Source organism: Callithrix jacchus, chromosome X, assembly GCF_049354715.1.
Source record: "Callithrix jacchus isolate 240 chromosome X, calJac240_pri, whole genome shotgun sequence".
In the NCBI taxonomy this organism is placed as follows: Eukaryota; Metazoa; Chordata; class Mammalia; order Primates; family Cebidae; genus Callithrix; species Callithrix jacchus.
In genome coordinates this window covers 108321196-108348596 of record NC_133524.1, presented here as the reverse complement: position 1 = coordinate 108348596, position 27401 = coordinate 108321196, and the positions used below count along the sequence as shown (strand labels likewise).

Below are 27401 nucleotides of genomic sequence, written 5' to 3'. Positions count from 1 at the left end.
TGGTCCTTTATCATTTTTTAATTTCTATGTCATCTCTTATAATGTCTCCTTTATCATTTTTGATTTTGAGTCTTCTTTTTTACTTAATTTAAGGGGTTGTAGATTTTTTCAAAAAAATAACTCTTAGTTTTAAATTCTATTGTTTTCCTATTCTCTACTTCATTTACTTCTGCTCTTTTATTAGTTCCTTCTTTATGCTAATTTTCTATTCAGTTTAGGTTTCTTATTTTAATCTTCAATAATCATATTTAGTAACATGATATGGTAGAAACTGAGTATTAACTTTTGACACTGGAGGATTCTAATTAAATCATTATCGTAGAAATAAGTAGGTAGCAATTTAATCTCTTCATAATACACAGGAAATTTTGTTTGGAAATCATTGATGTGTGAAGACAACCTATAATGCAATAATCTTAACTTAGATATCTTTGAATATATAATTGTATATTTATCATTTTCTATTTTGTAATTCAAAAGAAAAGCCTTATTTAGCAATTTGCAGAAAATTTTTTGCAAAATATAGCCATATATAATACCAAACTGTTGTCACAGTTGATGGTCATGCTAAATATCTTAATTTGATCATTATACAACATATATATGTATCAAAACATCAAATCATAACCCCATAATCATGTACAATTACAAAATGTCAGTTAATTTTTTAAAGCTAACTGAAAATAAGTTAAGTACCTTAATAAGAAGAAGAAAAATCAATTTATTCTATTTTGCTAGTTCCTTGAGTCATACAGATAAGTTGTTTAATTGAGATCTTTCTTCTTTTATAATGTAGGCATTTAACACTATAAACTTCTTAGCACTGTTTCTGCGGCATCCCATAAGTTTTGGTAAATTAAATTTTTGTTTTCATCTGTCTCAAGTTATTTTTAAATTAAAAGAAAATTTCTCTTGTACTCAATGGTTGTTTAATAGTGTGTTGTATTGTTTCCATGTGCTTATGAACTTTCCTGTTTTCTTTCCATTACAGAGTCCTAGTTTTATTCCACTCTGGTCTAAGAGGTTACTTGGTATAATGTCAATCTTCATAAATTTGTGAAGACTTGTTTTGTGATCTAACATTTTATCTATTCTGGAGCATATTCCATTTGTACTTGAGAACAATGTGTATTCTGCTGATGTAGAGTGGAAAGTTCTGTATATGTCTGTTAAGTCCATTTGGGTTATATTGTTGTTTAAGTCAGCTGTTTATTGATTTTCTGCCTGGATGTTCAGCCATTAATCAAAGTGGGATATTGAAATTTCCCACTCTTATTGTATTATTGTCAATTTCTCCCTCCAAATTTGTTAGTATTTGTTTTATACATTTAAGTGTTCTGATATTGGCTGTTCACATATGTATCATTGTTATGCCTTCCTGTCTAGTTCAAATTTTTATCATCATAAATGACCTTCTTGTTCCCTAAGGAGATTTTAAGTTAAAGACTATTATGTAATCACCCCTGCTTTGTTTTGGTTACTATGTGAGAAGAACATCGTTTTCCTTTCCTTCACTTTTAATCTATGTGTCTCATTATATCTAAGGTGAATCTCTTCTAGATAGTATATAAGTATATCTTAAGGTTGTTTTTCTTCTTTCCATTTGACCACTCTAGGCCTTTCGATGGGGGGGGGTTAAATATTTACATTTAAATAAATTATTTGGTGGGTCATGCCTGTAATCCCAACACTTTGGGAGGCCGAGGCGTGTGGATCACCCGAGGTCAGGAGTTCAAGACCAGCTGGCCAACATGATGAAACCCATCTCTACTAAAACTACAAAATTAGCCAGGTGTTGTGGCATGCACCTGTAACCCACCTATGTGGGAGGCTGAGGCAGGAGAATTCCTTAGAACATGGGATGCAGAGGTTGCAGTGAGCTGAGATCACACCACTGCACTCCAGCCTGAGCAACAGGGCAAGACTCTGCCTTAAAAATAAAAAATATTCATAATAACTTGCTATTGCCATTTTGTTTATTGTTTGCTATCTGTTTTGTATTTTCTTTTGTTCATCTCTCCCTCTCTTGCTGTCTTCTTTACATTTTTCTTTTACATGTATCTTTTGTGTATCTGCTACAGGTTTTGTGTATCTTTCTCTGTATCTTTTGTTTAGCGATTACAGGTTTTTCCTTTGTGTGTACTGTGAGCCTTGTGTAAATCTTCTTGTGGTTATAATCATGTTTTAATTTGATAACTTAACTCCAATTGCATATAAAAACTCTGCTTTTACCCAGATACAACACGCATTATGTGCTTTTGATGATAAAGTTTACTTCTTTTTATATTGTTAACCCATTACCAAATTTTTGTGGTTATAGTTATTTTTAATACTTTTTTCATTTTAACTTTCTTATTAGTTATGGGTAATTTGCCCGCCACCAATACACAGATATATTACTTTGTATTTGACTCTATATTTACTTTACCTGTGAGATTTATACTTTTGTATGTTTTCACTTTGCTATTTAGCATGATATCAATTCCATTTTAAAAACTCCCTTAAGAATTTCTTATATGACAGGTCTAGGGTTAACTAAAGCCCTCAGTTTTGTTTTTCCTGGGAACTTTATCTTTCTTCCCTTCATTTTAAAAGGATAGCTTTCCAGGGTGTAGTATACTTAGTCGGCAATTTTTTATTTAAGTATTTTTAATATATCATTCAATCCCTCCGGGCCTACAAGGTTTATGTTGAGGAATTTGCTAATAGCTTATGGAGATTATTTTCTATATAAGTCATTTTATCTTGCTGTTTTCAAAACTGTCTTTGACTTTTGACAGTTTAATTATAATGTGTATTGGTGTAAATCTGTTTTAAACTTTGAGATCTTATAGTCTTCTTGAATCAGGATATCTAATTTTTTCCTCATACATGGGATGTTTTCTGTTACTATTTTTTAAAAATAACTTTCTTCCCTTTTTTCTCTTTCTTCTAAGACTTTGACAATACATATATTGGTTTCGTGGTCTCCCATAAATCTCATAAACCTTCCTCTCTTTTTTACCCACTTTTTATTTATTCTTCTCCAATGAGTAATTTCAAATGAATCTGTCTTTGAATTTGAATTAACTGATTCTTTTTTTTTTTTTTTTTTTTGAGACAAGGTCTCACTCTGTTGTTCGGGCTGGAGTGCAGTGGCATGACCTCAGCTCACTGCAACCTCTGCTTCCTGGGCTCAAATGATTCTTTATTCTTAGCCTTTGGAGTAGCTGAATGTCTTCTGCAGAGCCGGCCATTTGGTACCATGGTGGCTCCTGCCACATGGCTGATAGTGATAACTCCCACCCTTCTTTTCTTCCTATTGGTCTCCTGATATCTTAGCTATGTTAATATCCCCAGGATTCTGTGTGAGATAAAACTGAAGTAGATCATTTAGACAATGACTCACAAGGCTGGGGAAGGTGGTCCCTCAGCCTGCCCTCCTTTTTTCCCCAACAGGTGAACTTGCAGGCTAAGGAAACCCCTGTAGGCACTGATCCCTCTGCTGTCAGCCTTGGGGATGGGATGATGCAGTCTTAATGAGACTGTTCTTCCAACCCTTTCTGTGTGGGTATTCCCTGGGTTTTGTTTTGTTTGTTTTTGTTATTGTTGTTATTTGCTTCACTGCGTTGCCTCAGCTTCTTAATTGGATTCCTGAGATCTCCCAGTGCTATTTAATTTTTTAAAATTGTTGTGGGTGTATAGTAGGTATATATATTAACAGATTACATGAGATATTTTGATACAGATATGCATTGTGTAATAATCACATCCCAGTAAATGGGGTATCCATCACCTCAAGCATTTATTCTTTGTGTTACAAACAATCCAATTATACCCTTTTAGTTAGTTTAAAATGTACAATTAAATTATTTCTACTATAATCACCTTCTTGTCCCAGTGCTATTTTGGTTCACTGATCTCCCACTCTGCCATATTGCTAATGTCACTTCTAGTTGTGACTTTTTTGGAGATATCCTTCATTAGATTTAGGAAGTTCCCTTCTATTTTAGTTTTATGAGTTTTTTTTTTTTAACCATGAAAGCATTTTGAATTTGTCAAATGCATTTCCTGAGTCTGTTAAGATTTTAATAAAGTTTCCAATTTTAGTTTGCTAATATAATGATTTATCCTGATTGACTTTTAAATATTAAGTCCAGGTAGCATGATGCCTCCAGCTTTGTTTTTTTGTTGTTGTTGTTTGTTTTGTTTTGTTTTGTTTTTCTTAGGATTGTCTTGGATATGCAGGCTTTTTTGGTTCCATATGAAGTTTAAGGTGTTTTTTTTTTCAATTCTGTGAAGAAAGTCATTGGTAGCTTGATGGGGATGCATTAAATCTGTAAATTACTTTAGGCAATATGGCCATTTTCACGATATCAATACTTCCTAACCATAAGCATGGAATGATTTTCCATCTGTTTGTGTCCTCTCTTATTTCCTTGGGCAGTGGTTTGTAGTTCTCCTTGAGGAGGTCCTTCACATCCCTTGTTCTTTGTATTCCTAGGTATTTTATTCTCTTTGTAGCAACAAACTATATTACAAGGCTACTATATAATCAAAACAGCATGGTACTCATACCAAAACAGAGATATAGACCAATGGAACAGAACAGAGGCCTCAGTAGGAACACCACACAGCTACAACCATCTGATCTTTGACAACCCTGACAAAAACAAGCAATGGGGAAAGGATTCCCTATTTAATAAATGGTGTTGGGAAAACTGGCTAGCCATGTGCAGAAAGCTGAAACTGGATCCCTTCCTTATACCTTATACAAAAATTAACTCTATATGGATTAAAGATTTAAACACGAGGCCTAACACCATAAAAGCTCTGTAAGAAAACCTAGATGGCAATACCATCCAGGACATAGGCATGGGCAAGGACTTCATGACTAAAATACCAAAAGCAATGGCAACAAAAGCCAAAATAGACAAGTGGGATCTGATTAAACTTAAGAGCTTCTGCACAGCAAAAAAAAAAAAAAAAAAAACAATCATCAGAGTGAATTGGCAACCAACAAAATGGGAAAAAAAAGTTTGTAATCTGCCCATCTGAGAAAGGGCTATTATCCAGAATCTACAGAGAACTTAAACAAATTTACAAGGGAAATAAACAACCCCATCAAAAAGTGGGCAAAAGATGTAAACAGACACTTTTCAAAAGAAGACATTTATGCAGCCAACAAACATGAAAAAAGCTCATCGTCACTGGTCATTAGAGAAATGCAATCAAAACCACACTGAGATATCACTTCACATCAGTTAGAATGGCAATCATTAAAAAATCAGGAGACAACAGATGCTGCAGAGGATGTGGAGAAATAGGAACGCTTTTACACATAGGTGGGAGTGCAAATTAATTCAACCATTGTGGAATACAGTGTGGTGATTCCTCAAGGATCTAAAAATAGAAATACCATTTGACCCAGCAATCCCATTACTGGGTATATACCCAAAGGATTGTAAATCATTCTATTATAAGGACACATGCACACGTATGTTTATTGTGGCACTGTTCACAATAGCAAAGACTTGGAACCAACCCAAGTGCCCATCAATGATAGACTGGATAAAGATGTGGCACATATACACCAAGGAATACTATGCAGCCATAACAAAGGATGAGTTCATGTCCTTTGCAGGGGCATGGATGAAGCTGGAGACCATCACTCTCAGCAAACTGACACAAGAACAGAAACCAAACACTGCATGTTCTCACTCATAAGTGGGTATTGAACAATGAGAACACATGGGCACAGGGAGGGGAACATCACATACTGGGGCCCTGGGGATGGGGGGCTATGGGTGGAATAGCAGGGGTTCGGGGGATTGGGGAGGGATAGCATTAGGAGAAATACCTTATGTAGATGACGGGGTGATGGATGCAGCAAACTACTACCATGGCACATGTATACGTATGTAACCAACCTGCACGATCTGCGCATGTACCCCAGAGCTTAAAGTATAATAAATAAATAAATATTAAGTCTACCTACCATTGCTGATTTTGGTCATGATGTATTATCTTTTTATGTACTGTTGAATTCAACTTGTTGGAATTTTCTTTAGAATTGTTGCATTGATGTTCACAAGAGATATTGGGTTTATAGTTTTCTTTTCTTCTTATATCTTGTCAGGACTTGGTGTCAAGATTATCCTGACCATGTAGAATGAGTGATAAGTATCCCCTATACCTCAATTTTCATGGAGCTATTGTTTATAATTTCCATACAGTAGAATTCATCAGAGAGGCCATCTGTGTCTGAAGGATTTTTTTTTTTAAAGAAAAGTTTTTAACTAAAACATCTGTTTCTTTAAAATGTTGAGGTTACATACTTCCTCTTGGATGAATTTTAATTAACTTGTGCCTTAAAAGAATTTATTCATTTCACATAAATTTTCAAATTTATTGGCATAAAGTAGGTCTTAATCTTCCTTTATCATTATTTTTAAACGTATAGAATCTGCAGTGATTACTGATATTTGGTAACTTTAGTCTTCATTCATTTTTTCCTAATTGTTCTAGCCAGAAGTTAATCCATGTTATCTTCTCAAGAAACAAAATTTTGTTTACGTGGATTGTTTTTCAGTTTTCTACTTTATTGAGTTCTACAGTTCTTTAGTAGTTCCTTTTTTCTGCTTTCTTTGGGTTTCATATACTCTTCTCTCTCTAGTATTTTAAAGAGGAAGTTTTGATAACTTAATTTTCATATAGTATTGGTGTTTACTGCTTTGATATCCCCCTAAATACTGTTTTAGCAGCATCTTATAGTTATTATTTTTGTTCATCTTATAATAATGTTTAATTTTCTTTTTGATTTTTTGACACAAGTGTTTTAGAGTTGTGTTGTTTAGCTTCCAAATATTGGGGCTTTCTTAAGTATCTTTTTAATTTCCAATTTAACTTTATTTTAGTAAGAGAATACTTTTTGTTTAATTTAAATCCTTAAAATATGTAATGACTTTTATGACCCAGAATACAGTCCACCTTGTAAATGTTCCATGTGAACTTATAAAGAATGTGTATTCTGCTGTCGTTGAGTGGAGCATTCCATAAATATCAATTAGGTCATGTTGACTGATTGTGCAATTTAACATTATTATGTCCTGATAAATTAAACCATTTATCATTATGAAATGAACTTCTTTATCCCTGGTTATGTTCTTTGCTCCAAAATCTACTTTGTATGATATTAATATACCCACTCTACCTTTCTTTTGATTAATGTTAGCATGATATATCTTTGCCATTCTTTTATTTTTAACCAATTTTATATTTTTAAGTAACTGTACTGTAGGCAGTATATGGTTAGGTCTTCCTTTTATATCTAATCTGACAATGTCTTCCAGGGCAATTTAGAACATAGACTTTTAATGTGATCACTAATAATTAGGTTTAAATCTTTCACCTTGATATTTTTTCTCTATTTGCCCCATCTGTTCTTTGTTGTATTTTTCATCTCTTTCTGAACTATTTTTTCATCATACTATTTTATCTCTTTGGTTCCCTCATTATCTCCAACTATTTGTTTTATTATTTTTGTATTTGCCCTAGGGCTTACAGTAAATTTTAAGTTTACCAAAATCTACCTTAAGGTGAAGCTACATATCTTCAAGTTCAGTATAGAAAACTTACAACAGTGTACGTCCATTTTCCAATCCCAGTCTTTGTGCTATTCATGTCAAAGGTTTTACTTTTATATGTTATAACCCCATAATATATTGTTAAGATGTTTGCTTAAAAATCCATTAAGCACACTTAAATGAGAAAAAAATATCTTGTTTATACACCCATGATGTTTCCAACTTTATTGCTCATTATTGCTTTGTGTAGATCCACATTTCCATCTTATATTGTTTTCTTTTTGCCTTAAGGACTTCCTTTAATAGTTCCCATGCCATGGACTGCTGTTGATGAAATCTTTCAGATTTTGTAGTCCAAACATTTTTTATTTCACTTTTATTTTTGAAAGATTTTTCCACATATAGGATCCTAAGTCAACTTTCTACTTCTCTTAGTACTTTAAAGATGCCACCTCACTTCCTTCTTGTTGCATTTCTACTGAGGAGAAATTTGCTGTCAACCTTATCCCTAATTATCTGAACCTAATACGTTTGTTTCTGTAACTCCTCTTAGAATTTTCTCTGTCAGTAATTTTGAACAATTTGATTATGACGTGTTATTGCATAATTTTCTTTATGTTTCTTGCACTTGATGCTCTTGGATTGATAAGTATATACTTTTCATCAATTTTTTTATTTTTTATTTTATTTTTTTTCTGTTTGAAAGTCATGCTACTTTTAATAGTTACTGTGCTGTTCAACATATTTTATTTTATTTTTATTTTTTAATTTATTTATTTTACTTTAGGTGCATACTATATCTGGCATTTCTCCCCTTGTTATCCCTCCCCACCCTCCCCTCCCTCCCCCCTCCCCATTGTCTCTCCCCTACATCCCCCAACTGTCCCCTGTGTGTGATGCTCCTCTCCCTGAGTCCACATGTTCTCGTTGTTCAACACCCACCTATGAGTGAGAACACATGGTGCTTGGATTTCTGTTCATGAGTCAGTTTGCTGAGAATGATGGTTTCCAGATTCATCCAAGTCCCTACAAAGGACATGAACTCATCATTTTTTATGGCTGCATAGTATTCCATAGTGTATATGTACCACATTTTCTTTGTCTAGTCTGTCATTGATGGGCATTTGGGTTGGTTCCAGGTCTTTGCTGTTATACACAGGGCTGCAATGAACATACATGTGCATGTGTCTTTATAGTAGAACGATTTATAGTTCTTTGGGTATATACCCAATAGTGGGATTGCTGGGTCAAATGGAATTTCTATTTCTAGATCCTTGAGAAATTGCCACACTGTCTTTCACAATGGTTGAACAAATTTACACTCCCAGCAACTGTGTAAGAGTGTTCCTATTTCTCCACATCCTCTCTAGCATCTGTTGTCTCCTGATAAATCATTTTTGAATGATCCCCATTCTAACTGGCATGAGATGATATCTCAGTGTGGTTTTGATTTGCATTTGTCTAATGACCAGTGATGATGGTCATTTTTTCATATGTTTGTTGGCCCCATATATGACCTCTTTTGAAAACTGTCTGTTCATATCCTTTGCCCACTTTTGAATGGGGTTGTTTGTTTTTCATACAATTTAAAAGGTATTTTAACCACTATTTTTCAAATACCTTCTTTGTCAACCCCTTTTACTCTTCGCCTATGGTCGATCCAATTACACATATGCTGCTTCAATGAAGTTGTCCTAGCTCACAGATATTTTTTTCTTTTGCTTCTGTTTGCTTTACTTTGGATATGTTTATTGCTATTATTCAAATGTTTCTTCTTCATTGTCACCATCAATCTGATGTAGTACACTACTAGCTTTAGAGATTGTTCTTTTCATCTCTAAAAGTTCAATTTAGGTCCTTTTAAAAAAATCTTTAATATTTCTGCTTACCTTATATCTTTTAACAGTTTTAATTGAGGTGTAATTCACATGTAAAGTACTTGCTAAGGTGAATACATGTAAAGTGCCTGCTAAAGTGTATACAATTCAGTGTCTTTTAGTATATTCACAGATATATGCAATAGCAAATTTTAGAACATTTTCTTCATCTCAAAAAGCAACCACATAGCCTTTACCTATCACCTGTCAAGTCCTTTATCTCCCTCAGACCTTAGCAACCAATAATCTACCTTCTGTCTCTATAGATTTGCCTATTCTAAACATTTTACCAAAATGGACTCATATATTATGTGCTTTTTTTGTGATTGGGTTCGTTCACTAAACCTGATATTCTCAATGTTCATTCATGTTGTTACATATATCTGTACTTCATTTCTTTTATGGAAAAATAATATAGTACAGATACACTGCACTTTGTTTATCCACTTATCAGTTGATGGAAATGTGGGTTGTTTCTAACTTTTAGCTATGATGAATAATGCTGCTATAAACAGGTGTGTGTGTTTTTACATAAACATATGTTTTCATTTTCCTTGAGTGTATACCTAAGTCTGGAATTGCTGGATCATATTTTAACTCTATTTACCCATTTGAGGAACTGTCAGACTGTTTTCCAAAGTGAATGCTCCATTTTATTGTCAAGAACTGTATACGAGGGTTCTGGTTTCTTCACATTCTCATCAATACTTGTTATTTTCTAACATTTTTTATTATAGCCATCTTAGTGGGTGTAAAGTAGCTTCTCCTTAATTTGCATTTGCCTAAAGACTAATGATGTTGAACATCTTTTTATTGTTGGTCATTCGTATATCTATATTCATTGGAGAAATGAGTATTTGAATTCTTTGCCCACTTTTAAATTAGGTTGTCTTTATTATTGAGTTGTAAGTGTTCTATGCGTATTCTACATATAAATCCCTTATCAGATATATGACTTTCTTTCAAATATTTTCTTTCATCCTGTGGGTTGTCTTTTCACTTTATTGGTAGTGTCCTTTGAAACATAGAAGTTTTCAATTTTGATAAAGCCTAATTTGTCTATTTTTACTTTTGTTACCATGCAAAAATCCTTCACCAAATCCAAGGTCATGTAGATTTACTCTCGTGTTTTATTCTAAGAGTTTCATGGGTTTTAGCTCTTACACTTAAATCATTTATTCATTTTTATTTAGTTCTTGTAATTTTGCATATGGATAACCAGTTATCTCAGCAACATTTCTTTAAAAACACTATTTTATCCACACTGAATGGTCTTGGCACTCTTGTGCATCTCTCAGAGACCACTGCTTTTCATTGGCTAACGCCCTATGTCCTGAGGCTATATGTTTTCTTTTATTTTTTAGTTGTTTCAAGTAGGAGGATAAATTTAGTCCCTGTTACTGTATTTTAGCTAGAAGTATAAATCCCCTCCATGACACACTTTTAAGTTTAATATGCATTATTATTTTCCCCATCACTTCTTTAATCTTACACTGTCAAGAAAACACTAATTTGTAGCATTTGTCAATGTATATTGTATATATACTCCCACTATGTCCAATTTCAAGTTAACAACATATGTAATATTTCTGTAACATATGTAATAAAATAGATATAAATAACCTCAGGAGTACAGATTCTCCTATAAATCAAGTAAAATAAATAGGAAATTACTTTGTTTTCAGTATTACTTTGTTTTTAATGTAATTTATTTAACTGTAAGTTGAAATAATTTAATCTTTAATAACTATTGAAAAACAGCTTACACTATTTCAGAAATTTAACAAGCTGTTCTTGTTAGATAGTATGAGCAATCTGCAGTACACTACTGCTTCTATCTCTGGAGATTAGAATCACTGTGGAAACATCGCTATAAACCTGTATGCAAGAAGAATTCATCCACCTAGGGACATGTGTGCATGCTCCCTGTTCACTAAGGGAATTAAGCTACTCTAAAAAATACAAAAAGCAAGCATTTGACCACTTTTCTCTCTCCAAAGGAAAAATATTATTCTCAGAATTACACCATTAAAAATTCATTACTGCAGATCTTGAACTCTTTTCAATTTCTGAGAATCCTCTATTAAAATGGCAAGGTATTTCCTGTGAGTAGCAATACTTTAAGCACTTTAATCGGCTATCACCTTTATGGACAGTAGGTAGCTAAGTAAGAACAAGGCCTTGCGTCATTGGCTCATAGGCTATGTACTTGGCAAAGGCAGTGGAAATAGATGTAGGAGGGAAATTAAAAAGAGAAAGAAGCAATTCTCCAATTAAAAAGTGCCTTTTTCATTGACTTTCAGAAAGTCAGTTCCCAATATATCCATATATGGGAACTGAGTTTTTACATACTAAGAAAATAGCTGGTGTCTCCTAGCTTGGCCTGACTACCCACTAGCAGCGAAGGTCACATGAGCTGCTAACCATTTTGTCCTGCTAATATCCAGGACAACATTCTAATGTTGGGGGAAAAATTGAAAGAAGATAAAGATAAGAAGGCCATCTATAGACCTCAGAAGTTTAAAATACCTTTACAACAGTAGCCATGCCAAAATATTAAAAAGCTAGAAATGTTCAGCAGTTTATGTAAGTAAAGAAAAGGAAGACCATAATGAGAAACCAGCAAAAAATTAGGAAGAATACTTTTCTAAAGACAATGGGGCTTGTGAGGAAATTGTCATTTTTGACAAGTTCAAGATAATATTTTTTTCTCAAGATTTAAAAATGGCATTAGAAATGGGTGATATTTGAGAATCCAATTGTAAATATGTGGAATACATACAACCTTTGAGGAAGGGGAGTGAGAAGAGCCAGATTTTTGAGGAAGGAGAGTGCTCAGAACCAGACCAAGCCCCTCTAACTATAATCAGCAATTCCTGTACAAAGCAGTTAGACCCATGCAGCAAGCAGGCAGTGCAAATTCCCAAGCAGCTACACTGAGTTCCCAGGGGCAGAACACTGCTGACCCCTTACTCCTATAAAAACTTTGTATCACCCTTTCCTGTGCCTCACACTCACCTAGTAAAGTTTTCTTCCTACTTCCTAACCCCAAACCTTAGGCAAACGCTCAATGCCTACTATTAATAGTAATTTAGATTGAAAAACTCTAGGGAAATGAACAGAATTGACTTTTCCCCTATCTCCACAGCTATTGGAATTTGAAGGGTACCTTCTTTGGATTTCTGAATTTTTCTAAGGCAAGAAGAAACCTAAAGTGGGGAAGGTCTCTGTCACTAAAAAGGATTGTAAGCATGGTCCAACTTGGTAAAGGGCCCAAGGAAAGAATCCTCTCTGGAGCTTAAAGGAAACATGGTGGCTGAAGGGCAAAAGATACAAGATGGGGTAATTGTAACCTGAGGCAGTTGGAGAGGCAGAACACTTACAAGAAGCCAAAGTTTGCAGCCAAGAAGGACACATTTCACATGAATATTTAATCTGTAGAGCAACGTAGATACAATAGGTATGTGGCAGAATAGACAGCATGAGACAAAGAGGACTAAATTGAGTCAGAAGATGAAAACTTGTTGGGCAGAGCTATTATATGTGTTAGTATGCTCTTTTATTTACTTGGGGGCTCAGCAGATATTGAAGAACTAGATTATACGCTTAAAGAAATTAAACTTATAGCAATATTTTATAGGGCCCACAAAGAGCATCCTGAATTCCGGTTGATCTTTCATCCAAATTTCTGAAATGCTGAGGTTAAGTTATGAATGATAGAATCATAAGCAATCATTAGTAGGCAATAGAGAGACTCTCGGAATAGTCTTAATTTTTGGAAGGGACACAATGGAAGAAAACCTCTTATAACAACATACTCCTCAGAATTTCTATTAGAGGAAAGATCTTGGGGCTGGTTTCCCTTAAGATGGAAATCACACTGATCACAACAACTCATTAAGATGGCTTTGAGTAGTATGATTGTTATTTCTGGGAAACAGTACTCAAGAGGCTACAGTCAATAGACCTCATAAAATCAGAGCAACTCCATCTCTGAGTCAATATGTACTACCTTTGGAATACAGGTTTATAATCCTAACTTGGATTGCCCCTACCCCAGTGTCAAAGGGAATTGAGATTCTATCTGGATTATCTAGTATATCTAGAAAAGAGCCTAAACTGATAACTGAATCTCAAACTTCATTTCTTTTAGCCTGAATCATCCTATTTGCCTGTCTCCCTAGAAAAAAGAAATAGCTAACTGATAAATGTGTCCTCACTTGATGCTGTATCTAACCCAGTAGTCTCTAAGTACCATAATTTTTGGTAATACTTTGCAAACACTTATCATGTTAATAAAGAGTTGATGTTAGGGCTGACATCGATAATAATCACCTTGTCTTTCCCCCTCATTTTTCAGAAAAGGAAATGAAGACATAAAGAAGTGGTAATGTGACTTGCCTAAGTTCATACTTCAAATTAGTGGCAGAGCTGGTACTACAATCCACGTCTCCTAATTCCCAGGACACTATTTTTAAACTGCACCAATTTACAAATAGAGGTATGTACCATTATTTCCACGTAAGTTCCCTGATAAGTTTTTCTCATTTATTTTGAAGCTGTTCTACTGTAATATTTTAAGTGTTAATGTGTGTTAGTGCAGGCAGGAATGTGCGGAATTAACCAGCTTTGCAGGAAACATGACCTTGTACAAAAGTAAAACTCTCTGGGTAACAATAAGGTTGACCTGATTTTAGAGGACCCAATATGCAAAATGAGAAATTTATGAGATAGTCACACTGAAGGTGATTGCAGTATTAAGGAGTACTCAGCAGAACTTCTTCAGTGCATTTAAGCATTTAAGATCATTATTTGGCAGAACTCTCTGGGGCAGAGAAACAAAGTTAAAATGTTAAAAGTTTCTGCCAAATGAAAACCAAAAAAGCAAATTAAGCATCTCTGAAGAATATTGGAAGTCATGAAGAAATAGGAACTCAGATTCTCCTGGAAAGTGAATGGCCTTTCTCAGTCACACAGATAGCAGCACTATAACTCTTCCAGTCTCCAAGGCTTAAAACTGAATATCATTTTAAGGTTCCCCCTATGCTTCATTCTCTAGATTCATTACCAAGGCTTTTTAAAATCTTCCTTTGCAATAACTCTAAAATTCTCTTCTTCTCCATTAAGACTGCCACCATTTTAGATAGAATCTATTAACTTATGACACAGTCCCAGTCTCTCCTACTCTAGTTCACCATTGACACAGCCGCAGGAGTCACCTTATAACATACAGCTTTCTTGATCACTTCTTTAAGAACCTAGAGTATCTCTTCAATGCCTATAAGATCATGTCATAGCTTCTCAACCAAATGTTCAATATCCTCCAAAAAGTAGGTCCAGCTTACCTATTCCTACATTCTTCCCCCTTTTCCTAAACACTGTCCTATCCAAGATAGTACCATTTCTCACCTTTGACTTCCATCCCCACCCCACATACAACATACAACAGAATTTTTCTCTACTCCTATATCTGTCTAAATCCTACCCAGCCTTTGAAAATCAGCTCAATTTCTACCTCTTTCATATACCTTTCCTAACCACCACCCATTAACTTCAGCTAACACTGATCTTTACAATTTCATTTAGTGCTAGCAATGCTCAAGACATTGATATCCTCCATGCATTTTTATAACTGGAAAAAAAAGCAGGTAAATTTGGAACTCACTTAACAAAGTCCTGCCCTGAAACAGAGGGATGTTCAAATGCTTATACAAACATCCTCGGAGATATTGAGGGTTCAGTTCCAGACGATTGCAATAAAGTGAATGTTGCAAGTCAAACATTTTCATCTCCCAGTGCATATAAAATGCATATAAAATATCTACACTATATTCTAGCCTATTAAGTATGCAGTAACATTATGTTTAAAGAACAATATACAAACCTTAATTTAAAAACACTTTATTGCTAAAAAATGCTAACGATTATCTGAGTCTTCAGTGAGTCATAATCTCTTTGCTTGTGGAGGGTCCTGCCACAATGTTGATGACTGCTGACTGATCAGGTTGACTGATAAGGGTGGTAGTTGCTGAAGGTTGGAGTGGCTGTGGCAATTTCTTAAAATAAGACAATTAAGTTTGCCACATCGATTGACTCTTCCTTTTATAAAATATTTCTCTGTAGCATGTAATGCTGTTTGATAGCATTTTACCTGCAGTAAATCTTCTTTCGGTATTGGAATCAATCCTCTCAAACCCTGCCACTGTTTTATCAACTAAGTTTATGTAATATGCTAAATCTTTTGTTGTTGTCTCAACAATGTTTCACAGCCTCTTCACCAGGAATATATTCCATCTCAATAAACCACTTTGTTAGCTCATCCATAAGAAGCAACTCTTCATCCATTTAAGTTTTATGAGATTACAACAATTCAGTCACATCTTCAGGCTCCACTTTGAATTCGAGTTCTCTTGCTATTTTCACCACATCTGCAGACCACCAGTTGAAGTTCCTCAATCTTTCTCACAAGATGAAAGTATCATCTGTTGGAACATCTTAAATGTGCTTCATTCATGACACATTATTCATTTATTACAGAATCAGAGAATCTTAAGAATGTATGAGGGAGAACGAACGGACTTTGGATCATAAATCATACATTGTGCATGAAGAAACTGAGGTTCACATCTGTTTCCTGGGATTTCTTTTTTATTTATTTATTTTAGATTTGGGGATACCTGTGCTTGTTTGTTATATGAGTGTATTGCATACTGGTGGGGAATGGGCTTCTAGCATACCCATTATCCAAACAGTGAACCCTACCTGACAGGTAATTTTTCAACCCTATCCTCCTGTCATCTTCCCTTCTGGAGTTCCCCGTGTCTATTATTTCCATCTTTATGTTCATGTGTACTCATTTCTTCATTCTCACTTATAAGTGAGAACATATGGTATGGTTTTCTGTTTCTGAGTTAGTTCATTTAGAATGATGGTCTCCAGTGCCCCCCATGTTGCTGCAAAGGACATTTCTTTCTTTCTTTTTATGGCTGCATACTATTCCACATTTTTTAATCCAGTCAACTGTTGATTGTTTCCTCAGATTTCTGATATGTTTTCTTTCCCCTTAGAAAGCCACTGCTGGTAAATTAATAAAATAATTTAGAAAGAAGTTCAGCAGTATGTATTGAGAGCTTTAAAAATGGTCCCAGGTTTTGGGCCAGTAACTTGACTTCTAGGAAGCTATACTGAGCAAATAACCTGGATATATGTGAAGATATTTAGGTACAGAAGAAATATCTATCTCAGGATCATTTACAACAATGTAGATCAAGGAAGAAACCTTAAATATTCCCAAGCTGGAGACTAGTTAAATACATTGTAGTATACCTGACATGACCCAGTGAAATATTATGTAGCCATTTTAGTAAGGTATTTTAACACATGATGGTAGAAAGCATACTGTCTCAATTTCACCTGTCAGAGCCACTTCCCCACATGAGAAATTGGTGGTGGGAAGGGCAGTATATGAAGAGTGTTACTACAGATAATTACATATGAAAAAATCCTACACAATATTAAGAAAACTGGGTATAAAAATGTGTATTAAGGATGAGTTTGTTTTAAAATGCATAGGGGAAGAAGACATTAAAGATTCCTTTATTTTAAGCTATATAGTTTGATTTTATATATTCATGGTTTGCTGGCTTAAGTAATTGTTTGCAATTTTGAGATAATTTCAGAGACATAGAAAAGTTATAAAATTAGTAAAAAGAACTCCCATGTACCTTTCACCCAGATTCCCTAACTGTTATCATTTAAAAACAATTTTGTAAAGTAGTCCCTTTGCCCCATTTAAGGAAGTTTGGCCAATAAGCTCCTGTGTGAACATTGTCACATAAAGGGGCAACGGAAATGGGACAAGCTCATTTCTGATGGCCTGTGGGATCTGGGATTAAAGCCAATCCAAGACTAATATTCAAACACAAGACTTTTAACTAATTTCACTGCTTATTATCTGCTGTTCCAGTGTCATTCCATTCTGCTTTCACCTTGACTACCTCAAGTAACATCATGCTGACAAGGTGATAATGAGTGTTGAGCAACAGATTTAAAATCCCCCATGCAGCTGAGTGACTTGAGGGACCCCATGCAGCTGAGTGACTTGAGGGAAATAAAATCTCCCATACAGTTGAGTGACATGTGTATATAATCTTTACACATGTCTTCATCTAAGTGAAAATAAAATACATTTATTTAGTCTAGATGTCAGTGATTATATAAACCACCCCTGGACATTGGAGAGAAGTAAAAGAAAAAGCTTACAAAAATAAAAACACACATATCCACTGCCATGAAAATATATTATGCAAAAGAAAGTATCAAAATTTTAATATAGATACAATTTTAACCTTAAAATTCAAAGAGTCCCCTGTATTATAGTCATTTTAGACACAGAAGGGAAATTTTGGTCATTTGGCAGTATCCAATAAAACTTTCTACAATGATGAAAATCTTTTATGTATATACTTTCCAATACAGTAACCATGAGCCACATGTAGCCACTGAGTCCTTAAAATGTGGCTAATGCAACTGAGGAATTGAATTTATTTTATTTCATTTTAATTTATTTAAATAGCCACGTGTGGCTAGTAGCTACTGTACTAGACAGTGTACTAGACTACCATCCTAAGTAGTATGTAAATTTCCTAAGTAAATTTCCTCTCCAGTTCCCCTGATCTCTTTGCACTCTGCCTCCTGATCATGTTAACTCCTAAGATTTCCAGTTACCACTTATAATATGACACTTCATCTTGGCTGCATGTTAGATTCACTGGGGAGCTATTTTAAAATGTCAGTGTGGAGAAGAAGGGTTCCTAAGCATGATATTTGTAAAACGGCATTTAATATGTAGCCAGTGTTGAGAACCTTTGATCAATATGCTGTTGAGTCCCAATTTTATATTACTAGCTCTCAATGATAAGCTTCAGATGCTGACTGGATGTCTCCTCCTAATGTCCTCCACCCCAAAGAAAACCTCAAACACCAACATATCCAAATGTGGCATGATTATGTCCCATTGCCTTCACCCAAATCCTTTGAATTGTAATTACTGGAATTGCTTCTGCCATTTTGCCATTTGTTTTCTATATGTCACATATATTTTGTTATTCAATTCCTTCATTACTACCTTATTTTGTGTTTAGTTGAATTTTTGTAATGTACATTAGTTCATTTCTCATTTCCTTTTCTAGGTATTTCCTATTTTCTTAGTGGCTACCATGGAAGTTAAAATTAACATCTTAAATATACAGTAAACTGGCTTGAATTAATAACAACTTAGCTTTAATAGTATAAATAACTGTTCCTATGTGGCTCTCTTTTCCTTTATGCTGTTATTGTCACAACTTTTTTACATCATATGTGTCCACTATAGATTCATATTATTTTCTATATGATTTAAGAGACAAATGTATGAAACCAATGCATTTGTCTTTTAAATCATATAGAAAAAAATGGGGCTTACAAATCAAAAGTAAAATAATACTGGCTTTTAAATTTAGCTATGTAGTTACATTTATGAGAGTTCTTTATTTCTTCTTATGACTTCAAATTGCAATCCAATTTCAAGGGCTCCTTTAGCATCTATTGTTGGGCAGAGCAGTAAATAACAAACTTCCTCAGCTTTTGTCTAAGAATGCCTTAGTTTTGCCTTCATTTTAGAAAAATCATTTTGCAGGATATAGAACTCTTGACTGAAGATTTTTTATTTCTTTTAGAACTTATCATCTACTGAATTTGGATCTCTATGTGTAGTTTCTGAAGAGAAATTGGACATTAATTTTATTGAGCATCCCTTGGATGTGATGAGTCACTTCCCTTACTGATTTCAAGGTTCTCTGTATTTGGCTTTTGACAGTTTGATTGTAATATGTCTCAGTGAGAATTTCTTTCCGTTTTTCCTTCTTGGAGGTCTTGAATTTCTTACATGTGTAGATTCACAAAATGCAATTACTTTTGCACCAAACTAATAACTTAGCCTTAGACTAATTAAGACTCTTTCTTTCAGGTGAAGTAGGGCTTCTTGCCCAAGCTCATGACTGCATGGGGATGTGGTCAATCTCACAAACAAAAGCAGGGCTCTGCCCACAGAGCATTCTCCCATCTCTATCCCCACCACACTTTCATGTAATAATTCAATACATATTTATTGGGAGCTTACGATATGCCAGGTACTGGGAATAAAAGATTGATGAGGTACTGGCTATTATGGAGTTTACATTTGGGTGGGAGAGTCAAATGTTAAAATAGTAAACAAATGAAAATATTGTCAATTCAAATAATGAGAAGTTCTTGAAGAACTTATCTTGAAAAAATGTTGGAGAAAAACTAGGATAATGAGATGGAGAATGATATGTGTGGGGCTTGAAATAGTGGTCTTGAAAGGTTTCACTGAAGAGAGGACATTTGTTCTGAAACTATACAAAAGGAGGAACACTGTACAGCTTTATAGAAGAGGATTATAGGCAGCAAACTAAAGTGTAAGGAACCCTAAGTGATCATATGCTTGACAGGTTTGACAGGTTTAAAGGACAGAAGGCTACTGTGCTCTTAAATACCATTGTGTTTTATATACCCACATCTGAGCATGTGCCGTATCTACAATCTAGAATGATCATCCCTAAATCATTGCTATCCAGGAAACTCTTATCAACCCTTCAAGACACACCTCAAATATTACCTCCTCTGTGATGCCTTCCCTTACCTCCAACAGTTCAAGTTGCACACTTCCTCCTTTGTACCCCTACTATCGATTAGAATCCCTACCACTTTGTACTATGTTTAACTTCTTTACATTTTTGTCTCCCCCCTGGACCTGGAGTTGCTTGACGGCAAGGACAATGTCATTTATATATGCATAATTGTGTTCCCTACTACCAAGTGCTCTGAGCATGACAAATAGTAGGTATACAGCAAGCATTTATTGAACTGAAACACTGAATATATACTATTGCTGGCACCTTCATAGATTTTGTGGAACATGCAAAAGAATATGCCTTCATTGAAGTAGTCAGGAATGTAGACTCTGGAGCTAGAAGCTTGACTCCAATCCCATTTCCACCACTTACTGGCTTGGGAACTTAAAATATTACTTAAACTCTCTGTGCTTCAGGTTCCTTATCTGTAAGATGGGAGATAATCGTGGTAACTGCCTAAAAGTGAGTATTAATTTAAATAATGTATACAAAACATTTAGTACACACAGTATCCAGGACAGAATAGGTGCTGAGTCTCACCTTATTTATAAATTAATGAAATAATTAGAGTCACAAAATTTATATGCATGAAAAACAAAATACTGCAAATATATCACTACATAGAACTGTTTAAAGTCCCTCCTGAACCAAGATGTTGGAGCACTATGACCTCAACAAAGCATTGCTGAATGAATGAATGAAGTTAAAAAAAAGCCACAGCATAATAAATGTTCGCCTGACCATTGTGAGAGTACTGTGTTCACTTCCGAACATTATGCTTTAAGAGAAACAAAGAATAACTAGAAGCATACCAGTAGAATTCTCCAAAATCTAAAAAGTATCTAATAAGAATGAAGAAAATGAGAATAGTTAGGTAGAGGGACACATTATTGCTGACATCAAACATTTGAAAGTTGTCATGTGTAATCAAGGGGAGCTCTGCTTGATGCTGCCGTAGACAGCAGAACTTGGGCCAGAGGATAAAAGTTATAGGCAGGTGATTTTAGCTGAACATAGGAGAGTATTTGCTGAAAGTCAGTGTTCACCATGCAGGTGAGGAAGTGGTAAGTTTTCCATCTGTGGAGATACTCATTAACTGAACACACACCTAACAAGGATACTGTCAAGGGGACTTTTTCATTGGGCTGGGGGTTATTCTAGATGGACTTTGGAGTGAGTTCTTTGCAGGAAGTTGAAGATCTGGACCTTTCAGGGAAAGAATAGTGTCACTATATTTAAATTAGTTCTCAAAGTGATAATCTCAAAGAAGCCAAAATGCTCTCAAAATCAACATCCCCATAACTTTCCCATGACCAGCTCACCCCTGTGCTTTTACATAAAATTTCCACTATAGCCACTTTTTGGACTGCTCATTCAAGGTCCCTGTTAAAATATGATTTTTTTCTAGAAGTATAGCTTTAAGCCACTCAGCCATTATCATCAGCTTCTATTATACTGCCTGGTATATAGTAAGAATTATTTATTGAATGTGTTATCAGTCATTCACACCTTAGATCATACAAATTTACCAGATTAAATTTACTTGCCTTAGAAAGGCCCTGAAGAGATAGAAATCTAGACAGATAAGTTTAGAAAACTGTGAGAGGTAACAAGGGTTTTACCATTTAAGCTTTAGTCTTCATGACACACCGTACAGGCCATGAACAGATACCATGACCCTCTGAAAGTACTGATTTTTTCTTAGGTGGAAAGCCAGCCTTTCCTCCTCACAGATGAAGTCCTATGCTGGGCAGCAATCTGGGATGGGATTTGTCAAAGCCACTTTGTGCCCTGGCCTTCTGCCAAGTCCATCGATTTAGCCCTTTAAATCGCATAATTTAAGCCCACAAATGTCACAGATTCTATTAGACAAACTTCTCTGGCCAGCAGCAAAGAAAAGAGAGAACATGATAAGCCTTCTAAGACCATTCTTAATCTTTCATGGTTGGAGAACCGCATTGCCAGTGGGGTTCACTGGCAGAATGCCATTAAATACTGACAGGTGTTGTTTCTTTAGTTAAGAATATGCCTTGAGGCTTAGCTTAGGTTAATGGCAGATGAGTGCATCTGCCAAGTATAAAGGTAAAGGGTAATGGGGAAAAAACTTCCAAGTAATATTTCCTTAAAAGATACCAGAAACTCCATCACTCACTACTTGTTCTGAGAATAATGGCAGAGTAGACCTAACAGTAAGTATGCAGAGAAAGGATTGGCCTCTTTAGCTGAGGCTAAAGTGAGGTTCAAGTGGCTGCAGCTGTGAGGATTGGAACAGGGCAAGGAATTAGGCAAGTCATTAGACATCTATATGAGTCTGCATGTCTACAGACAATGGAGGAAACCCATTTTTACATTATTCTCTATTCGTAGTACAGAGGTGGGCATGACTACTTAACAGATTTCCAAGGCTGGATACCAGACCTCTCCTTTACCCTCCATCATATCATCCCTGTTCTTTTAGCCAGACAACATTGCTTTAATTCCAAAGTAACTTTCCCAATGAAGGAATTCATGTTAACATATTACTAGTTGTTAACCACGTGATTTATTATTTCATCCAGGGGTAGTTTTGGAAATGTAGTCCCTTAAAGCAAGAGTGACTCTAATAGTACAATCTTAGGCAAACCTTTGTAGATTTCTTTTTCTAAAGAGGAATGCTATGAGGCCTCTTATAACAGAGCCCGATGGAAAATTACATAGATCAGACTAATTCCAAATGCAAAAGATGAAAATTAAAACTGGACTTTAAAGTGACTATATGTCATCCAATTATACTTGCCTCAAGTTACAAATTATCATGATTTTACTGTTGTCTCTCTTCACTACTTTAACCCATGCGTCTGGCATATAGTGAGAATCAATGAATGGTACTGCTGTGGCCTTCATTATGATTACTAGTAGAAGCAGTGGTAGTAATAGTGCCATTCTAGTACCTAGCACCATGCCTGGGCCATATTAACTATTCAAAACTAAGGATTATTTTTATATCTTTATTGCCCCAGCTTCTGGCATAGTGCCTGGCACATAATAGGGCACCGATTGAGTTAGTTTCCTTCATTCCCACCTTTCCCTGGGATACATATTATTCTGCTTCCCCCACAACTGTGCCTTACTAAAGGGGTTGCAGATCTCCCTGTAGCAGTACCACCACCAGTGACACCATCTGAAAGGACATCTAGCCTTTTCTTCCATGGTAGCCTCTTAAGTGGCAAATGGACAGCAAGTGTTCAAGACCATTTTTCAGATGAGGATACCAAGATTATGAGTGGTTACCTTGGAATTTTAGCTTACCTCTAATCCCTATGTCCTATTAAAATGCAACAAGACTGCACTCACATTTTCATGCTTAATTCATCTTCCAAGGATTAGCTTAAGTATCATCTTTATGAAACTTTCTCTGAGACCTCCAGCCTTCACTGAGCAGGGCTGTTTTGTTTCCTATCCTCTCCCCGTGGCTAGAAGAGTGCTATTCTATTTTTTCTACTTGAAAGTAGTGAACGAAAGTATCAGTGCTTCTTGAGGCAGTAAAACAGCACCCTGTTTTCTTGGGCTCCAGATATGGAGAGAAATTTGTCATTCGGGCCTGCTCAGGGCAAGAGGCAACACTCATCTTCAAATGCTAACTTCCGAGAAGGTCACAAGCACATGAGTTGCAAATACCACTTGATATAAGATATGCCTCCCCCTTTGCCAAAGCAGGAATGTCATTACCTGGAAGACTGAGGTAAATGTTTGTGGAAGCTTCATGTCTTCATCTTTTCTGACATCCAGAAGGTGAGACAAGAGGCTCTTTATCACATTGCCAGGTACTTTAGCTGGCAAAACAGTTAAGTAATGCAAGACACTGGAATAGGTCCATTCTAACTCAGCCTCCAGAGAGGCCTGGAGGCCTCAGGGATGAGAGGGAAAGTGGAGCCAATCACCTAGTAGATCTGAACCTCGTTTTCTCCCTTGGGGAAGATCATCATTCCCATTTCACAGGGATACAACAGGGAGCTGATGAGGAATGTGTATAAATTTGACCTGTAAACTATGAGGCAACTGCTCGATACTGTGATTCATTCTATGCAATTGAAGACAAAGTCTGTCTTTTCACCTTCATCTCTAGAGAAAGTTTAAACACATTGTAGGAGCTCAGTAACTAGGTTTTTACTTTAAAACTAATTCTATTAAATATAACCTGGATTTAGGTATGATACAAATAAAACAGACCATCAACTTCTCAGAATTTAATCAAACAGATTCTCAGATCTGTTAGCTTTTGGTTTGAAATGGCAGAGGAAAAATTCATGAGAGGGCACAGGGGGTACCTGCTTACCTTTTGCAGTTGGCTTTGGCCTATTGGAGTAAAAATACCCCTTCCCCCAGTGAGCAGCAGCAAGAAGCAAGGTTGCAGTTAGCACTGAAATAGGATTTCAATCCAGGGTGTGCATCTGGGGCAGTTACAAATGTAATCTTGCAAATCTGCACAACACCACAGACCTAGAGCCTGAAGGAAATTGGCCAAAGATGATCTTCAAATTTGCATCACTAATCAGAGGTGTTACCAGTAGTATTTTCAGGCACCAGAAGAGAAGGAAGGTAGGAACCAGCTTATGCCACATCTTAGGAGGTTTACCCTGTGCCAGTTACTAACTGATAACTGCTAGTAATATTATTAAGATTGATAACCTTAGTAATAATAAATAAAGCACAGAGGGCTTGAGTAACTTATTGAAGGCCATAGAACTGGGAAGTCATAAAACCAGGATTTAAGTCCAGGTCTTTATGACCCCAACACCTGGGCTTTTTCTGTTATACTTCTTTGTGAGAGGAAAAACGATGGTGTCATTGAAGTCATTTGGGATTTTTCAACTCCTTAGCAAGACTGCCTCCATAATTGTCCACTTGAGATCTCCAGGTATCTAAGGATATTTTTGGTCTTTCTCTGTTTCCTCACTCAGTTTTCCAAATTGCTATGAACCATGGCCCAACTGTACTACAAAAAGGTCAACTACTCACCGTACAGAGACCGCATCCCCTTGCAAATTGTGAGGGCTGAGACAGAGCTCTCTGCGGAGGAGAAGGCCTTCCTCAACGCTGTGGAGAAGGGGGACTATGCCACTGTGAAGCAGGCCCTTCAGGAGGCTGAGATCTACTATAATGTCAACATCAACTGCATGGACCCCCTGGGCCGGAGTGCCCTGCTCATTGCCATTGAGAACGAGAACCTGGAGATCATGGAGCTACTGCTGAACCACAGTGTGTATGTGGGTGATGCATTGCTCTATGCCATACGCAAGGAAGTGGTGGGCGCTGTGGAGCTTCTGCTCAGCTATAGGCGGCCCAGTGGAGAGAAGCAGGTAAGAGAAATTCCTACAGACTGAGAAATAGCCAGGCACAACAGGGCACCAGGTCAGAAGCGCTGAAACTAGGGAAGGTTAGGTGGTCTGGAATTGAGAAGCTCAATCTCACAAATGGCACCAGTGATCTCAGGTAGCATCCTAGAGCTACCCTACATGGCCCATGCCGAGTTTTCCTCATTTACCTTTTCCTTACTTGTGTTTGCCCATACTTAGCAACCTAATGGTACGTTCTTTGTTTCCAGAATATTCAAGCCCCTTCTAACCTTCATACATCCTGCTTTCTATCTTCAGTTTCCGCCTGTACTCACGGGTTATATTCTAGAAAAGGGGAGACAAAATACAGACTTGGGCTTTCTGCTTCACATCAGTCTCTCTCCTTAAGCCAATACAGGAGGCTTTTAAACTTGAGCGCCGTGGTGCAAATACTTACGGATATAAGGCCTCATATATTTTTCCAGCACCTGTCAAGTGACTACACTCCACCTCCAGATGTTTGGGTTTTTGCCTCTGGGATTCTCATATCATCCAAGGCACCTAGGTGTGATACTCTGGGGTCATCTTTTATTTGTCTGACTCTCTTGTCCCCATATCCAATCCCCAAGTCCTGTGGTTCCTTCCTTCCAAATATCTTTCACAAACTTTCTCTCCTCTCTAGTTCATCTTTCACCAGTCTGGCTCTGGTTCCCAACATCTCTCTGTTAGATGAATGGTCCCTAAAATATGGTCCCTTGACTGGCAGCATCAGCATTACTGGGGAACTTGTTAGAAATGCAAATTCTCAGGCCTCTACCACAGTCCTATTGAATCAGAAACTCTGAGGTGGGGCCCCAACAAGCCTTCCGGAGGATTCTCATGTACAGTCAAGTTTGAGAACTGCTGTCCTAGACTAATATAAAACTCTTCTAAACTGGCTTCCTTATCTCTAGCATGTTCCCCTCTCTCAAGAAAACCTGAGCAATAATTCTGCCTTATTCTCCCTAAAATAGCATTATAAGCTTGTCGTTCCTGTACATCCTTTTGCAGCTTCTTTTCTGCTGTCTCAAAGTTCACTGAAAATGAACTTACAATAGGCAAATTAATAGGAGAAAAGGGCATACAAAATGTATGAACATGCACATGGACATGGAAACCATACACAAAGGCTGAAACTCAGAGAGGGCAGATGTTGGAGACATAAATAGTCTCTTCATAGGGCAGAAATGTATGAAGTAGACATTGTTTTATAAATGATTCTCTTTGGATGCTGCCAGCAAGTTAAGGGAAAGTGAGGGATGGAACTGCATAAGAACTAATGTTGTCTTTTTTATTTTAATTTCCATAGGTTATTGGAGAGCAGGTAGTTTTTGGTTACATGAGTAGGTTCTTTAGCAGTGATTTGTAAGATTTTGGTGCACCCATCACCTGAGCAGTATACACTGCACCTATTCGTAGTCTTTTATCCCTCACCGCCTTTTCTTTCCCCTTGAGTCCTCGAAGCCCATTGTCATTCTTATTCCTTTGCATCCTCATAGCTTAGCTCCCACTTATGAGTGAGAACATACAATGCTTGGCTTTTCATTCCTGACTTACTTCATTTAGAAAAATGGTCTCCAGTTTCATCCAGGTTGCTGCATATACCATTAATTCATTCCTTTTTATGGCTGAGTAGTATTCCATTGTATATATATGCCACAGTTTCTTTATGTACCTGTTGACTGATGGGCATTTGGGTTGGTTCCACGTTTTTGCAATTGTTAATTGTGCTGCTATAAACATGCATCTGTAAGTATCTTTTTCGAATCATGACTTTTTTTCCTCTGAGTAGATACCTAGTAGTGGAATTGCCGGATCAAATGGTAGTTCTACTTTTAGTTCTTTAAGGAATCTCCACACTGTTTTCTACAGTGGCTGTACTAGTGTACATTCCCACCTGCAGTGTAAAAG

The 27401-nt window shown here is 36.2% G+C and overlaps 1 protein-coding gene across 2 annotated transcripts in view; it reads left to right on the top strand.

The window, feature by feature from the left end:
* The window catches only part of TRPC5 (transient receptor potential cation channel subfamily C member 5), a 298330-nt gene that overhangs the window by 106959 nt on the left and 163970 nt on the right, over positions 1–27401 (top strand). For both annotated transcript variants that reach the window (XM_078363587.1, XM_078363588.1), the window contains 2 exons: positions 13803–13943; positions 25077–25475. In XM_078363587.1, coding sequence (XP_078219713.1) covers positions 25098–25475 — 378 coding nt within the window. In that variant the 5' untranslated portion in view covers positions 13803–13943; positions 25077–25097. The remainder of the gene's footprint in view (positions 1–13802; positions 13944–25076; positions 25476–27401) is intronic.